General features: G+C 39.3%; 1 protein-coding gene across 2 annotated transcripts in view; it reads left to right on the plus strand.

Moving 5' to 3' along the window:
- The window catches only part of heatr1 (HEAT repeat containing 1), an 85377-nt gene that overhangs the window by 3313 nt on the left and 64138 nt on the right, over positions 1-17926 (plus strand). For both annotated transcript variants that reach the window (XM_048536467.1, XM_048536470.1), the window contains exons 2-10: positions 2394-2544; positions 4855-5071; positions 5539-5680; positions 6946-7047; positions 7545-7685; positions 8262-8473; positions 13617-13810; positions 16399-16513; positions 17567-17674. In XM_048536467.1, the coding sequence (XP_048392424.1) occupies positions 2403-2544; positions 4855-5071; positions 5539-5680; positions 6946-7047; positions 7545-7685; positions 8262-8473; positions 13617-13810; positions 16399-16513; positions 17567-17674 (1373 nt within the window). In that variant the 5' untranslated portion in view covers positions 2394-2402. The remainder of the gene's footprint in view (positions 1-2393; positions 2545-4854; positions 5072-5538; positions 5681-6945; positions 7048-7544; positions 7686-8261; positions 8474-13616; positions 13811-16398; positions 16514-17566; positions 17675-17926) is intronic.

Below are 17926 nucleotides of genomic sequence, written 5' to 3' on the forward strand. Positions count from 1 at the left end.
GTCATGGCTGATAAGTTTGTCAACCTTATTTGCTGCCTTCTTTCCCCCTTAACAATCAAGAACCTAACTATCTTGTGTCTTGAATGTTCTCGATGACCTGGCCTCAACAGCCTTCTGTGCAGTGAATTCCATAGATTTACCACTGTCTGGCTGAAGATGTTTCTCCTCCCTCTTCCCTTTACTGTAAGATTGTACCCTTGTGTCCTAGACTCTCTTGCTAATGGAAACATCTTCCCAATGTCCACTCTGTCCAGGTCTTTCAGTATTCTGTAAGTTTCAATTAGATCCGCTTTCATCCTTTTAAACTTCATTGAGTATAGACCTAAGTCCTCAAACATTCTGACATTGTTAAACCTTTCATTCATGGGACCATTCTCGTGACTCTCCTCTGGGCCTGCTCAAGGGGCAGTACATCCTTCCTGAGATATAGGGGCCAAAATTGCTCACTGTTTTCTAAAAGCGGCCTGACCAGAGCCTTATAGCCTCAGAAGTACATCCCTGCTTTTGTAGTCTCGCCCTCTCAAAAGGAATGTCAACACTGCATTTGCTTTCCTAACTACCAACTCAACCTGCAAGTTAACCTTAAGAAAATCCTGGTTTAGGACTACCACTGTGCTGTTCTGATTTATGAATTTTCTCCCCATTTAGTTAATGGTCTCTGCCTGTATTCTTCCTACCAACGTGCCCGACCTCTCTTTCCAACATTGTATTCCATCTTTCACTTCTTTGCCCACATACCTGACCTGTCTAAATCCTTCTGCAGCCCCCCCACCTTCTCAATACTACCTGTACCTCCTCCTATCTTTGCATCATCTGCAAACATAGCCAAAACGCTCTCAGTTCCTTCACGTAGATCATTAATTTATAAAGTGAAAAGTTGTGGTCCCAACACTGACCCTTACGGAACACCACTAGTCAACAGCTGCTATCCTGAGAGGGACCCTTTTATCCCCATTCTCTGCTTTCTGCCAAACAACCAATCTTCTATCCATGCTAGTGCCTTGCTTTCAAAACCACGGTCTCTTGTCTTACTCAGCAGCCTCCTGTGTGGCACCTTTTCAAAGGCCTTCCGGAAGCCAAGTAGATAACATCCATTAGTTCTCCTTTGGCTAACCTTCTCGTTACTTCCGCAGTGAATTCTGACAGATTTGTTAGGCATGACCTCCCCTTTATTCGATTAGATTCCCTATAGTGTGGAAACAGGCCCTTCGGCCCAACAAGTCCACACCGCCCCTTGAAGCAACCATGCTGACTTTGCCCTTTTACGATGTATTTCCAAGTATTCAGAAATCTCATCCTTTGTAATGGACTCCAAAATCTTACCAACCACCGAAATCTGGCTAATTGGCCTGTAATTTCCTGTCTTTTGCCTTACTCCCTTCTTAAACAGGGGGTTACATTAGTGATTTTCCAGTCGTTTGGGTCTCTCCCTGACTACAATGATTCCTGAATGATCGCCACTACCGCCACCACTATTTTTTCAGCTATCTCCTTTAGAACCCTGGGTGTAGTCCATCTGGTCCAGGTGATTTATCCACCTTCAGACCTTCCACTTTTTCTAGCACCTTCACCTTTGTGATAGCCATCTTACTCACCTCTGCCCCAGAGTCTCTTGAACTTTTGGGACTCGTGTCTTCCACCGTGAAGACTGGCGCAAAGTGAGAATGGGTTTTAACTGCTTTTATCCGTATTTATTCACTAGCTTTGGACAAATGGAATCTCTGTGTCACTGGCAAAGGTCTAAGACCTGAACTCTTCTCCAAAAGTTCTGTAATGCATCAAATGTTTTTTAAAAAAATTGTTAAAATACTTTCTATCAAAAGAAAGACCAGCATTGTCTTTGCATCGTATGCATAAAGTATCATTACCTGGTGACTGGTGTTTGCTTTCAAATGCTGAGCGATCTGTTCTGTTTTCAACAATTTGCTTTTATTGCAATAAATCAGGTGTTAAACTATTTCTAATTTATTTATGTGTTTCCCCAATAATTGTAAATGTTTACAGAAGAAGTGTAGCTTGGCATGTAGAATTGAGTAATATAAATTTAGTTTTCTTTGAGATAGTTTATTCATTTGTCCCATTACCTTGTCCGTGCTTGATCACTGGTTAGCTATCTATGAAAATGCTCTGGGAAAATGTTGTCCTGAAAGATGTGTTTTCAAGGAAACTAGTTAAATATGACAAAAGCACTTCAAAGGGGAGCTATTACTTTACACCATGTGGTGCAATTTGTAATGAAGAAAAGGTTATTTGAAATGTAACTATTCAATGAGTTTCCTTGCAGTCTTTGTGTTTTACTAAATTTCCATAGTGAAGACACTGACCTTGAACATTGCCGTGCATTCATCATTAGATTTTTAATTTCATTTCATTTCTTTTTCTTTCACCCTCAGGAAAGCAGAATGACCTCTTTAGCCTTTCAGCTGAAACGTTTGGCTCTACCACAGAATGATCCAAGTCTTCTGTCTCGCACAGTGACAGCATCATTGTTGTTTGATTGTAAGGAAGCTGCTACTGTTGACAGAGACACTTTCTTTGCCATAGGTAAGTGACTCATCCATCCTGCACTCCCATCGGCATGTTTTCTTTGGGAGTTCTTACTGCACAAGTCTCTACACTGCTATACTTGTCATAGATCCACCAGATTACTATACTACCACTGACAGCATTTTGGCTGCCTCACTTAATCAAATGTTGGAGTTTAACTTTTTTGAAGTATTCACATGTACACTTAACATGATCATTTGCAAACGTTCCAGTTTTTTTAACTGAGATCCCTCGAAGTTAATTACTTAAAATTTGCTCTTCATTCCTTTTGAACCTTGTCATTTCTAAAATCATGTATTTTGTACTAGTCTTTACTGATGCTTGTTGCTGTGGCCAGTACTCACTTGAGGTTCTAGCAGCGCACTGAGAGCACCATCCAAAACTAGATGTGAATTACTCTAATGGGGTCATGGATATATTAATTACTGCTGCCTCTTATCCTGAGACAGGGTCCCATGGTTCCGGATAACCAGCCACGGGAAATAACCCTTCCTGCATCTACCCTGTCAAACCCTGTAAGAATTTGTATGAGGTGACCTCACATTCTTCTAAGCTGGAGAGAATATAGACCCAGCCAACTAAATCACTCCCCAAGCAACAATTCGCTATCCCAGAAATCAAACTGCTGAATCTTTGTTGCACTCCCTTTGTGGCAAGTATGTCCGTTGTTCAGTAAACACCACAGTTTTCAGAAAGTAACCAGCCATTTTGGGAACCCCTATTTTGCCAAGTTTAAGCAAAACTGCTGTGATACCATTTCTATTTGTCCTTTCTGTTCCTAATATGCCACACACATAATCCAGTCACAGGTTCCAATTTGATTTTTAAACACGTCTCATGATCTGTACATTGGTGACTGGGCTATCATTTATTGCCTATTCCTATTCCTCTTGAGAAGGTGGCAGCAAGCCACTTTCTTGAACTCGTGTTTTTTTTAATTCACACATGGGATATAGGCATCTCTGGCTATGCCAGTATATATTGCCCATCCATAATTGCCCAGAGGGCAGTTAAGAGACTACCACATCGCTGTGGATCTGGAGTCACATGTAGGCCAGGTCAGGTAAGAATGACTGATTTCCTTCACTAAAGGATAGTAGTGAATTAGATGTTTATTTTCAACAATCGACAATGGTTTTGTGGTCATCATTGGACACTTAATTCCAAATTCGTTATTGCCGTGGGAGGATTCGAGCCTGGGTCCCCAGAACGTTAGCCAAGTCTCTAGGTGAATAGTCTAGAGATCGTGCCACTGTGTCACCCTGTGATGTGGTGGTGGTAGCAGCAAATACTCCCATCGTGTTGTCAAGAAGGAATTTCCAGAGCTTTGATCTGTTGACAGTGAAAGAGCAGCAATGTAGTTGCAAGCCAGGATAGTGTGTGGCTTAAACTGACCCTGCAGTTAGTGGAGTTTCCACGAATCTGCTCTCATTCTTCTGTTGATTCTATTTTCATTCCACCCTTTTAACCTCTCCCTTCACTATTACTTTTTCCAACTGGCCCCCATGGAAATTTGTTTCTTCTATCGAGTCACATGTCGTTTTGATCCTTTCATGCTCACCAGCCTTTATGCTGTTTTCTCCATTCTCCAACTCCACTAGTTCCTTCAGTTCCTTAATAACTGTTTAGATTAGTAGTGCGATCTGAATTTCTCAGGTCCAGGAGCACTAATAGTTGACGTTTTGTTGTAATAGTTTATGTTTCACCTTTCACAAGCTTGTGTAGCAGAAGCCACAACTTTTTAATATCTTTAGAATATCCATTTCCTTTTTTGTCATAAATAATACAAAAATTCTGATTTTACTCAGAAGCAGTTTTTTTTGCTGTTATTTAAGATATTTTGGCTTTTTAAAAATTTGATACAAAGTTTTTTTCTGGTTGAATATAAAATGGTATCAAAAGTGTTCATTTTTTTTATACTTCTTTTCCAACCCATTTTTGCACATCATCTTTCCTGAAGATGGGCAAACTTCCTCTAATGATCAAACAATTGCCATTCTGCTGGATTGGTTTAGGAGGAGGCTTATTAAGAGAATGTGCATGCATGTAGATTTTACACAATGCAAAACAATTTTTTTTAGTCATGTTTGCAGTATAAAGGTAATATATACTGGACCTTCAAAATAGTCTTTTAGAATTTATAATGCATCAAAGATCAAATCCTTTCATGAAGGTGTGTGACTTATGTTCTGAATTTTGATTAAAATTAGTAATAGAGTTTTCTTTAAGTAGGAAGGTCTTGTGGAATAATACATTTCTTTACATTACTTCACCGTTGTTCTAACACTCATTTCTCTAATGACGTAGGATGTACAGGCCTAGAGGAACTTATGGGAATTGATCCGGCTTTTGAAGAATTTCAGTCGACACTTTTCAGCCAAGCTGCCAAAGGTCTAGAACGTAGTGTTCAGACTAAAGAAGTGAATGCCAAGCTCAATGAGAGTATATTGATATTTTTAACACGCTTATCACCATACTTCATGCTAAAGCCAGCCCAGAAATGCCTAGAGTGGCTTATTCAAAGGTAACGCGATGAAACCAGTAATTTGGAATTTAGAAAATAATGATTCCTTTTTTTTTAGACAAGCATTTTTGAACCTATATTTGAAAGTCTTTGTTCTTAGTCAAAGTGACCTGCATTCAACCTGTATCATCTTATAAAACTTAGCCAATTGCAATTTTTTTTATTTTGCAGGAGCCAATATGAGCAGGGAATCAGCAAATTAATTAAAACATATTAAAATATTTTGCTTAATGATTGTGTTTGTGATTGTAACACTCCTTGTTTTTGAAGCAGAGTAACAGTTATTTCCATTACATAATAATTACAGCAATGTGAACTCAATGGTTTTAAAAACAAGAACAAAAACAAAGTTGCTGGAAAAGCTCAGCAGCTCTGGCAGCATCTGTGAAGGGAGAAAACAGAGTTAACGTTTCGGGTCCGGTGATCTTTCCTCAGTGGTTTTAACTTGTATGTACTTGTTTCTCTAGGTTCCACGTTCATCTGTATAATCAGGACAGTTTGATTGGCTGCATTCTTCCCTATCATGAGACCAAAGTGTTTGTCAGAGCCATTCAGCTTCTTAACATCAGTTGCCCAACTCATCGCTGGCATTGGCTGATGCCCATACAGGTAAAATAAAATGTTCAAACAATGTAATTAAAGCCTGCAGATCTGAGGTTTTTATTCTGTAATCATCATATTTGTGACATTCAATGGATGGGAATAATTGATGTTCCTCAGGTTTTATTTCAGCATTTTTAAACTAAAAAATTTCAGCCATAACAGGATTTAACTTAGATGGCTATTTGGTGAAAGTTGTTGAATACATTTGGAACGGTCTGTAATTTTCTTGCTTGTCAAAATTGCTTTTAAATTGACTGACTGTTTCCCTAATCTGTTGTGTAAATTCTACTGCTGAGATTCCTTTGAATATGATTCACCCTCCAGCTGGGGTCCTAACCTGCACCTTGCTTCCCCAGAGCTGGCACAGTGGTTAGCACTGCTGCCTCACAGCACCAGGGACCCTGGTTTGGTTCCACCCTGGGATGACTATCTGTGTGAAGTCTGCACGTTCTCCCTGTGTCTGCCTGGGTTTCCTCCGGTTTCCCCCCACAGTCCAAAGATGTGCAGGCTAGGTGGATTGGCTGTGCTAAATTGCCTGTAGTGTTCAGGAACGTGTAGATTAGGTAGGTTATACCTGGGTGGGATGCGCTGAGGTTTGGTGTGGACTGGTTGGGCTGAAGAGCCTGTTTCCACACCGTAGGGATTCTATAATTCTATGAAAATCTAGTCAGCAGCACATTCACTGATGATGATGTCACTGCACATGGACCACGCACCCACAGTAACTAAATTGTGTAATGTGTATCACACTGAAAATCTCCAAGAGCATGGCTGATGGCAAATGACTGTCTTTTCACTTTCTGGATATATTTCCAGTGTGAAATATTTTATTAGTGCACCTAATGGATTATGGAGGTATTTGTTATGCATATTATTATTGATGACCTGATAAATGGTTCTAGCAAAGCCCCCCAAACGTGCGACCGTATTGACAGTTGCTAGCTGTAACTACACTGAGATCACTCAGTTTCAGTTAGTCTTCACCAAAGTACCAGAAAGTGCATCTGTTAGATAATGTAGGTGAAATTGAGGCAGAGAGAGAAATGAAAGATTTGATTAATCTTATGTGACTTTGTGGGACATGATGTCTTTTGTAGCGCGTCTGGTGTAGCTGAGATAAAAGATGATTTCTGGATGAGAAAAAGTATTCAGTTCCGCCAAGAGATGCATTCTGCTATGACCTGGATTAACCATTCTGTACTTGGTTGGTGTAACTGTAGATATTGCAAACCATGATTCAAATAAATTGTATTTTTCCATTGTCTCTCCAGAAATATGGTGTCCCATTAGCAAGAAGTACATTAATTACACATTGTTACAAAGATCTGAACTTTATGGATTTCATCTGTAGTCTGATTACCAAGGCTACCAAGGTTTGTACATTCAACCTCAAGTTTAAAAGTTTTAACTTCACCTGTAACATAATTTGAATTCTTGCCCTAAATATTTTCACACATACAATTAGAAAATGTGACTTGTTCAGAAAGTGTACAATTATAATTGTAGTAGTGGCACAAAAGATCCTTAAAGACAGTGCAAATTATGGTACCATCTGGTGCAGGCCAGCAAGCTCCAAGGCTTAATGCCTATCTTGTGTCATTTTGTGATAGTAAAGGCACAATTGCTGGTTTCTATTCCAAGACGAAAGCTACCAAAGCTGTCCATCCTGATGTCAGTCTGAGAGTAAAATAGGAAATTCTATGTACATTTATGTCAGTAATCCCAAAATCAGTCTTGCGTATGATGTTCTCCACAGTTGAATAAATTAGAAATTTACTGAATAGGCTCATAAAGGAATATTAACAACACCTAAATTTAGGAATTTCGATTATGAAATAATTCTCATTATCAATTTCTATTTTTTCCCTAGGCATTTGCAGATGATCCTGGCAATCCAGCACAACTGAGGGTTCTTTTCTCTTTTTATGCATCCACCATTGTGCTAGCATTAAATGCTGTGGAGAAAATAACAGACACCATAGTGGCCAAACTGCTTCCATATATCCAGAAGGTAATAAATTGAGCATGTGTGGAGCTAAATCATATGGATCTTATTTACTTTCAACTAATAAATATCTTGAAATAAAAACAATCTACTGCAGGTGGTAGAAATATGAAATCCAGGCAAAGTTCTGGAAATACTAAGCTGCAATTCATTTCTGTGGAAGAACCCTATTCGATTCAAATCATTAACTCCATTACTGTCTCCAGACTTGCTGAGCTTTTACAGCACTTTCTGTTTTTATTTCACAATGAATATCCTATTTTTTTTTGCTGGTGACATCTGCACCATTTGTTTTGTACAAAAGTGCCAAATATGCTAAGGGATTGGTTGGGGGGTGTGGGTGGAGCATGGGTTCACCATTGCTCCTCATTACCCATTATATTCCCTGACATCTTAGCTTCAGTTATTGACATCAAACATATGTATCAATGTCCTTTGCTGCATTGATCTCTGGTTTGCATGCTCCTTGTTGGATACCCTCGCTAATAACTTTTGAATGACACTGCTTTTATTTGTGTTATACTGTGCTTATCATCTATTTTGTGGAAATTATTGTATAACGTATTTTTCTTCCAATTTTAGGGACTGAAGTCTTCGTTTGCAGATTATCGAGCTGCTACCTATATGATAATATCTCAGCTTGCTGCAAAAGTTGTCATGGAACCTTCTCTGATAAAGACTCTGGCCCAGCAGATCACCAAATCACTTGTGAAAACATCATCACTTGTTCGAGAAGGATTAAGTTGCTTGATAGTTTTACTACAGCACCAAAAGAGAGAAAGTATTAGTGAAAAGTAAGTGCATTATTTTCTCTTATAGTCATTTGGTAGTGTAGAACTTGGGTATTTCTGAAAAGGACATTTTTTTCAAAAGCTTTTTGTCTGAAGAATTGATTGAACTATACCAAGTAAAGGGAAATCAGCATTTATGGTGTTTGCATGGATGGTCTGGAACTAATTCTTTACCTGAGAGTAACAAATCCAACTATCTTCTCTCTGTCTCAGGAGCACTATTTTATACACCCACCTTTGTCCAAAGACTAATTCAGTACTGACTAAAACTGAAAGAGGTCCTTGCTTAGTTACGGGTTTTTCCTGTAAGCTTGGTCCAGAAATTTGGAACAGACCTTGATGCACATTTGTTTACCTTGCTTAGTCATAATCCCTGCCAGTTTGCACACAGATCCATTAGTTCTGAAAGTTAGTTCTCACATCTGTTTTAAAAGAAATCACCATTGCTACGGAAATACTTACAAGTTAATCATTAATTACTGACACAAAGAAAAATCCATTTTTCACCAATTCAAACTTAAATGATACTAAAAATGTATTTTGACATTTGCTTAAAAAAACTTGACGGTGTGAAGAATTAAGCTGAGATAATTAGGATTGTCATTTAGGTTTGCACTGTGGCAGATTTGCATGTAGTGGGAGTTGTGCATTTTAATACATAGGCCCCTGTCTTTTCAACAGGAAAACATGAAGGCTCACTGCACCTGTTTCAATTCAACAAAGTAGGAGCACCCATTCTCTGGCTCACTTCTCGGAGGCATACCTTGACCAGTCAAAGTCGACTTGCCTCATTCAAAATTTAAACAAAGTTTGGCAGTTAACTGTCAGCCAGCTCTAGCCAGCATATAAGTCATTTTTTTTTAATTGAACAGTGCCAACTCCGTTATTCAATATAACAAACATGCTGTCATTTGATGGTAATACTGGACAGGTGACACAGTGGATCAGTGGTTAGACTATTGCCTCATAGCACCAAGGACCCAGGTTCGATTCCAACCTTGGGTGACTGTCTGTGTGGAGTTTGAATGAATCTGCATGGTTTCACGCAGTCCAAAGGCATGCAGGTTAGGTGGCATGCTAAGTTGCCCCATTGTGGCAAGGGATTTGCAGGTTAGGTGGATTAGCCATGGTTAATGCGAGATTACAGAGACAGCACGGGGATGGGGTGCTGGGTCTGGGTGCGATACTCTTTGGAAGGTCAGTGCTGACTCGATGGGCTGAACTGTACAGTAGGGATTCTGTCATTCTGAGTCAGATCCCAGAGTGGAACTTGGCTTGATAGATCATCTCTTTACATTGGTTCGAGTGGTGGTTACTCTCTGAAACATGTTCACATGCAGCTGCAGATGTTCTTTAACAATTTTAGAAGTGTAATTTGTACTTGGACATGTAATAGAAGGCATACTGCTTTGTCAGTTCAGAGCTAATAATGCAAAGAAGAATGATGATAGAAACTTTTGTGGTGATTCAATTTTTCAGGTGCTACATCAATTTTGAGGAATAATTTAATTTCTACAGGTTTGCATTTAAAGCCCAACCTCACTTTCAAACCAGTTTTATTCTCTTCACATTTGTGCTAAGCAAACCTATCCCCTGGAAACAAACTCTAACAAATTGTATAATTAAATTAACCTGCCAGAGCCATTATGAAAGTAGAAGTTACATTGGTATTGTTCTTAAATTACTAGCCTAAGCAGAGAATGTGAATTGAATTCCCAACATTTTTTATGAAAAAGGAGCCAAATTCACATAGTCCTTTATAACCTTACAAATGTGAACACAGAGAGAAATGTGCCTCATGGATCTACTTGATGTGATTAGTCATAAATGCCCAAGCACAGCATTTTGAGATTGTACCATACTGGTATTTTATGGGGGTATGCTTATTTAATTAGCTTTATGTATTGAAAAGCATAAGGCAGTGGTATTTAAAATGTATTCGTTCTTGGGAGATGGACATCGCTGGTTATTTTTGTTGTCCATTCCTAACTGCCCTTGAGAAGAAAGTGTTCTACCTTCTTGTGATCCTGCAGTCCATTTGATGTGGACACACCAGCATTGGTGTTGAGAAAAGGAGTTCCCGGATTTTGACACCATGGCAGTGAAGGAATAGCAATATGATATGCAATCAGGATGTTGTATGGCTTGGAAGAGAACTTGCGCGTGGTGGTGTTCCTATGTAAGGGATATGATAATAAAACACTTAAAAAACACAAATGGTATTACACAAAGTTGACATAGAAATTGTGTTTGACAAACCTACTGGAGATTTTCTTAGGATGTAACCGGGAGAATAAATGGGGGAGAACCAGTAGGTGTGGTGTAATTGGATTTTTAGAAAGTTTCAGATAAACTCCCACAAAGGCTATTTTGCTAATTGAAAGCACATGGAATTGGTGGTAATATATTGGCATGGACTGAGAATTAGTTAGCGGACAGGAAAAGAGAGTCTGACTAAATGGATCATATTTGGAGTGGAAGGCAAGTAGGGTATAGCAGGATCACTGCATGGTCTCCAGTTTTTCACAGTATGTATCAACAGTTTGGTTGAGGGAATCAGGAGTTTCCAAGTTATCTGATAACACAAAACTAGGAGTGTGAGTGTTGAGGAGGACATAAAGAGGCTGAATGGCAGAGTATTATTTAAATGGTGATAGATTCCAAAAGGTTGATGTACAGAGACTCTTGAGTGTCCTTGGGTACTAGTCACTGAAAATAAGTATGCGAGTGCAGCAAACAGTTAGGAAGGTAAATGGTATGTTTGTTCTCATTGCCAGAGTACACACAGAAGCAAGGAAGTCTTAGAGCAGCTGTACAGCTAAAGTATTTTGTGAAGTTTTGGTCTGCTTACCTAAGTAAAGGCATACTTGCCATAGAGGAAGTGCAGTGAAGCTTCCCACATTAATTCCAGAAAATTTCTCACATCAGGAGAGTTTGTGTTGACTGGGTCTGTATTTCCTGGAGTTTAAAAGAATGAGACAGGATCTTGGTGAAATGTAGACAATTCTGACAGGGTTGGACAAGCAGGACACAGAGATGACGTTTCCCATGGCTGGCGAGGTCCAGAATAGAGTTGCAGTCTCACGAAATGTGAAAGGCCATTTTGGACTGAGATGAGAATAAAGTTCACTCAGCAAGTAGTGAAACTGTTGAATTCTGTGCCATGGAAGCAAAATGACTGCACTTGATTAGGCAAGGAGTACATAGAGTTGTAGAAGCTAAAGGTGTCATTGTGTATGAGGAGAGAATGGGCATATGGCATTGAGATAGATGATCGGCCAAGCTAATATTGAATGGCAGAGTGAGCTACATGGGCCAAGTGGCCTACTATTCCTCCTATTTTCTGGTTGCCCTTGTGTGCCTCTGGCTGATAGAGATTGGCAATGGAAAAAAAAGAAGCACTTTGCACCTTTTATCAAGTTTCTGAAGGATTCAATTATATTCTTTAATTAACTGCAGATTGCATTCTGGAGAAACTAGTCTTTATTCAGTATAGCCATATAGGCATACAGCATGGAAAAAGACCCTTCAATCCAACCAGTCCATGCCAATCATGTTCTCAAACTAAATGAGTCTCACCTGCATGCGCTTGGGCCATATCCCTCCAGACCTTTCCTATTCATGAACTTATCCAAATGTCTTTCAAAAGTTGTTACTATATCTGCATCCACCCCTTCCTCTGGCAGTTCATTTCATTTCACGAACCACTTTACATTAAAAAAATGTTGCCCTGTGTCCTTTTCAAATCTTTTTCCGCTCAACCTTACAAATATGCCGCATAGTTTTGAACTCCCCACTCAGGGGAAAAGACCCTTTTCTTTCACCTTATCTATGCCTCATGATTTTATAAACCTCAATAAGATCACTCCTCAACCTCCTGCATTCCAGTGGAAAAGTCCCAGCCTTTCCTGTCTATTTTTACAGCTTGAACCCTCCATTCCCAGCAGTGTCCCGGTAAATCTTTTCTGAACCCTCTCCTGTATAATAATATCCTTCCTGTAACGGGGCAATAAGAACTGCACACAGTACTCACCAAAGTCCTGTACAACCTCAACATGATGTCCTAACTCTCATACTGAAAGGTCTGAGCAATAAAGGCAAGCGTGCTAAATGTCGTCCTAACCATCCTGTCTACCTGTGATGCAAATTTTGAAGAATTTTGTACCTGAACCCGTAGAACTGTCTGTTCTACAACACTACCCAAGACCCTACCATTAATCGTATAAGTCCTGTCCTTGTTTGTCTTACCAAAATACAATATCTCACATTTGTCCAAGTTAAACTCCATCTGCCACTCCTCAACCCGTTGACCTAATTGATCAAGGTCTCTTTGTCATCTTAGGTAACCTTTTTCACTGTCCACTGTACCACCAATTTTGGTATCATTCGCAAGCTTACCAAACAGGCCGTCTGTGTTCTCATCTGAATCATTTATGGTGGCTCAGTGGTTAGCACTGCTGCCTCACAGCACCAGGAACCTGGGTTTGATTCCTCCCTAGGGCGACTCTCCATGTGGAGTTTGCATGTTCTCCCCATGTCAGCGTGGGTTTCCTCCAGGTGCTCTGGTTTCCTTCCAGAGTCCAAAGATGTGCAGTTGGCCATGCCAAAGTGGACGCAGTACCAATCCCTGTGAAACACCGCTAGTTTCAGAAGAAAACCTAATACACATTATAAAAGCTGAAAGAACTGTGGATGCTGTAAATCAGGAACAAAAATAGAAATTGCTGGTAAAATTCAGCAGGTCTGGCAAGCATCTTTGAAGAAAAATCAGTTCACATTTCATGTCCGGTGACCCTTCCTCAGAGCTGTTCTCTGGTGGGGAGTTGCTTTTCCAGCAACTTGTTTTTATTCCTAATGTCCATCATGTTCATTGTATATATAAAAAAACTTGCTACTAGATATTTAAACAGCTACCACCATGAATAATGGTCTCACATCATATCTCTTTCTTCCATGTGGTCACTCAATTGCTTTGTAATTTCCCTTTTATTTCCACATTTCCAGAAACATTTTTTTCTTGTTTCCTATTGCCGAAGTGATGTATGTCTTTTATCTCCTGTGATTGATCAGGAGAGGAAACACTACAAGGTTCATAATTTTAGGATTCCTACTCCAGCATCTGTTCATTGCTTTCTTTATTTTGCAGGACCTTTAATCACCTCTGTAATATTCCTGGCCTCATTACAACTCTCCAAGAGATTGATACAAAGTATAAAGTTTCACCTTTGCTCCAATGTTTTCTCCCGAAACTGATACATTGCATTATCACCGGAGAAAACAATAGAATTAGAAGCAAGAGCAAGCCATTGAGCCCATCAAGCCTTCTGCACCCGGACACAGGTGTATTATCTAATGATTTGCTTAACATACTTGCTGTGTACATATATGCAATGAAATAATACTGGATATCAATGGACAAAAATTTTTGTGTCTGCCCTGTCATTATTAATATGCTTAAGGTCTTTTTTGTCAAATCTGATGATTTTTTCCTGTGGTTCTTACTGCCAATTTTTACAAAATTTACCGTTAATTTGAATGAAAGATTTACAGTGGCATTTCAGCACGACGGTTAAATGTTTCAAAGCATTTCATCTCTTTAAAGTGGAATAATCTTTGTACAGGCAGATGTGATAATCGTTTTAGATGGTGGATGTGGGTATTGCTGCGCAAAGCAGCATTTGGTATCCATCCCTAATTGCCCTAGAGAAAGTGGTAGTGAGATAAAATAAAGTCACGTTGCAAAATAGTTTATGAAGCACCACTATAGCTCTTTGCTTTGCCATGGATGTATAATCGAGCAGCATCATGTTCTGTTGTTACTGTGAACTTCATCCTGTGTTACATTCACTAACTGCACTGAATACAGATACATTGAGGTCACTTTGGTGATTCTACACACCTGTATTGGTCCATAATCTTGATGGCAATAGAAGGTAGTCAAAGGGAAGACAAATTTTTTGACCCACTCGAAGACTAATAAAATGGCCTAAAGATTCTGCATTTTACAGTAGATCATAAGATGTCCTATATGACAAAAAAGAAATGCAGATCTTTTTGATTTTGGCCACTCTTAACCCTGTAGTTGAAAGATTATTTGGTTTCCCCTTTGAGAAGACCCTTCACCGTATCTAGATAATTGCACTTCAAAGACTGACTATAACCTCAACGTTGTAAAAGTAGCATGGAAAAATTAAAAACTTTCAGGAAAGAAATTATTTTTAAACTTCGTTTGCTTTTTCCGTAGTCCGTTATGAACAACTCATGGATAACATCATTCCACCACTGCCTTGGTCAAGACCTCATTTTCCATATGTAGGCCCTGATGATGAGCATCAGCAAGTTGATTGGTGATATCACTACTGATTCTCATGTGTCTCATTTAATATCCATGCATAAACACTTTCAAGCTGGAGCCTAAATAGCAGCTTCTGCTTCTGGCCTGGGACCGCCGTTTTCCATCTTCTCAATATCACTAACCTGAACAAAATCAGTTAATTGAGCAGATGTCAAGCCTGACTTTGTATGGAATAGCACCATACTGGTTAGGGTATGTGAGGCAAATGACATACCCTTCGTACCTGGGATAATTTCTTGGAAAGAAAACAAAATCAAGCTGGAAATCACAGCGGTCAGGCAGCATCCCTGGAGAGAGAGCAAGCTAATGTTTCGAGTCTCGATGATCCTTCATCAGAGCTGAAGTCGAGTCTGGAGAGGGCAGCATTTATGCAATGGTAGGGGTGCTGGAATTCTGGTGGAGAAAGGGTGTTGATAGAGCAAGTTAAGTGATTGGAATGTGAAAATGGCAGAACAATAGTGTGTCTAACTGCCAGACTGGAAAGAACAGACAGTCCAGAGGAGTTGGGGAGGGGAGAGAGGACATGGTGACTGAGAATGTAACAAGTAAATCTAAAGGAAAAGGAAGGAATGGGAATGGGTTCACAATCTTAAGGTGTTGAACTCAGTATTAAGTCCATAAAGGAAAACCTTTTTGCCTCAAAATATTAGCTTGCTCTCTCTTCCACTGATGCTGCCTGACCTGCTGTGATTTCCAGCATATTTTGTTTCCAGTACAGATTCCAGCACCTGCAGTAATTTACTTTTATCATCCTTGTAAACCTCTGGATCCTCTCCTAGGTCAGCACACAAATTCCGTCTGACCAGAGCCTTGCACAGCCTCAGCAGTGCCTTACTGCTTTTGAAGCCAGCCCTCTTGAAATGAAAACCTGAAATAGACCCCGTTATCCCCACTTTCTGCCTTCTGCACGTAAGCCAATTCTCTAACCATGCCAGTACTTTGCCCTTAACACCATGGGATGTTATCTTATTTCACAGCCTCCTGTGAGGAACTTTGTAAAAGGCCTTCTAGAAATCTAAGTATTATCATGTCCACTGGCTCTCCTTTGATTAACTTGCATGTTACCTCCATGAAGAATTAACGTAGAAATGTAGAAGATAGGAGCGGACGGAGGCCATTCGGCCCTTCGAGCCTGCCCTGCAATTCTTCACAATCGTGGCTGATTGTTGAACTCAATAGCATAATCTGCTTTCTCCCCATTACCTTTGATGCCATTCGCCCCAATTGCTGTATTCTAACAGATTTGTCAGGCATTAAGCCAAGAACATCTCTCGTGCTGCCATTGTAATACCTCTGTTTCTTGTATTAGCTGTCCCATGAGCTCTATTAATCACAGTCTTTGTGCTGAATAACAATTCATACTGTACGCGAATGTGCAATGTCTACAGTATGACTATATGAAGAATTGTCAATTGTGATTTCATTTAATGCTCCTATCATCTAGTCCGACTTTGTTTCCTGCTGTTGGGGGTGAAAGCATAGTATACTGATTCATTTTATCAGCTCTGTTTTCTTCTACACCAGTGACTCATGTAAACTCTTGTGTTTCTTTTGTATTTCTTTATCTTCTCAGGTGAAATGCCGGAAGAGCAGGAAGAAAGTTCTGTTTGCCACACCCACATCCAACTTCTGGAAGGCATACTTCAGAATATTACACTAGAGAGTAACTTGGACCAAATTGTAGCCAAGTAAAGATCATTTAAGTGTATTTCTATATCTATAATCACAATTCTTGTAAATCTATGGCTGATTTTTGTTAACCAGTCATAACTTCTATGACTGTTCATTTCAATTTTGTTCTTCCCAAAAATTGAATATAATATTGCCCCCCCACCTTGTCTCACAACATGCAGAAAAATAAATTCGACAGCATTCATTCGTGCATGCAACAATTCTGGAAAAAAGTCTCTAACTCCACATCCATCTTCTGATGACTCATTTTATGTACCCACTGGCTCTTTATGTAAGGTCTAGCATTTCTGGCATTAGAAATTCTCTTGTCCTATCTACCCTAAGCTTTTCTCTTTCATCTGATCCTTTCATACAAAACCTCCTTCATTCCATGCTCCAATTTCACTTTCTACTCCCAATTTTAAACCTTGAAATTTAACATTTGCTGAATTTCCCTGTTGTATCCTCATGCATACTCTGTTTGGTTGTGACAGTTTCTTTACTAAAAATAAATACTTAACATGTTTATGGTTTTAATTGAAAACACAGTCCCAATGTCATTACTTTTGCTTTGAGTTGAACGGACTACAAAAAATATGAACATTGTTCAATGCAAAGACGAAAATAATCTTGTCCAAGAAAAACGGTAAAAGAAATGTACGATAAGTGTAATCTGAAGATTGCAAACCGAATATTATAGAAAAATACTTGAAAATAATATGGCAGACTAATTAGGAGATTCATAAATTACTTTGTTTTGTCCTTTATTTGAAGTTTGTTAACATCATTGAATAAGACCAACCACTGTTGTCCTGAATTAATATGTGTTAGATTACTTGTGGCAGAATCCTTAGAACAGAGTTGCCATTTGATATATTTGTCAAATAATGTGTTATTGCAGCTGTTAATCACCCACTGTCTTCTACAGGTGCCTGTGGACAGGAATCTTTTGGCGGGATTTATTATGATAAATATCTGACTGTAGTTGAGTAGGGATTTACTGCTATGGTTCATTTACCTTTATTGTTGTATTCAGTCATGCTACATCTGATTGTTTTTCTGTATTCTAGTGTGCTTCTTGAGGAGTACATTTCCCACTGGACAGAGAATACCAACTCTGACAGTCTTTCTGCTATAAATAAGGAAATTATGCCCGTTGTCAGACTCATGGAAGCCAAGTAAGTAAAGAATTCCTGCTTTGAATGTGGCATGATTGCTGAGCAAATAAAAACCGAAAGAACTGCGGGTGCTGTAAATCAGGAACAAAAAACAGAAATTGCTGGAAAAGCTCAGCAGGCCTGGCAGCATCCTGAGGAAGGGAAACCGAACCCGAAACATTAACTCTGATTCTTTTCGTCACAGATGATGCTAGACATGCTGAGCTTTTCCATGATTGCCGAGCAAGTTGTAGCACTGATCCCCATGTGTTC

This window comes from Stegostoma tigrinum, chromosome 9, assembly GCF_030684315.1.
Source record: "Stegostoma tigrinum isolate sSteTig4 chromosome 9, sSteTig4.hap1, whole genome shotgun sequence".
Classification (NCBI taxonomy): Eukaryota; Metazoa; Chordata; class Chondrichthyes; order Orectolobiformes; family Stegostomatidae; genus Stegostoma; species Stegostoma tigrinum.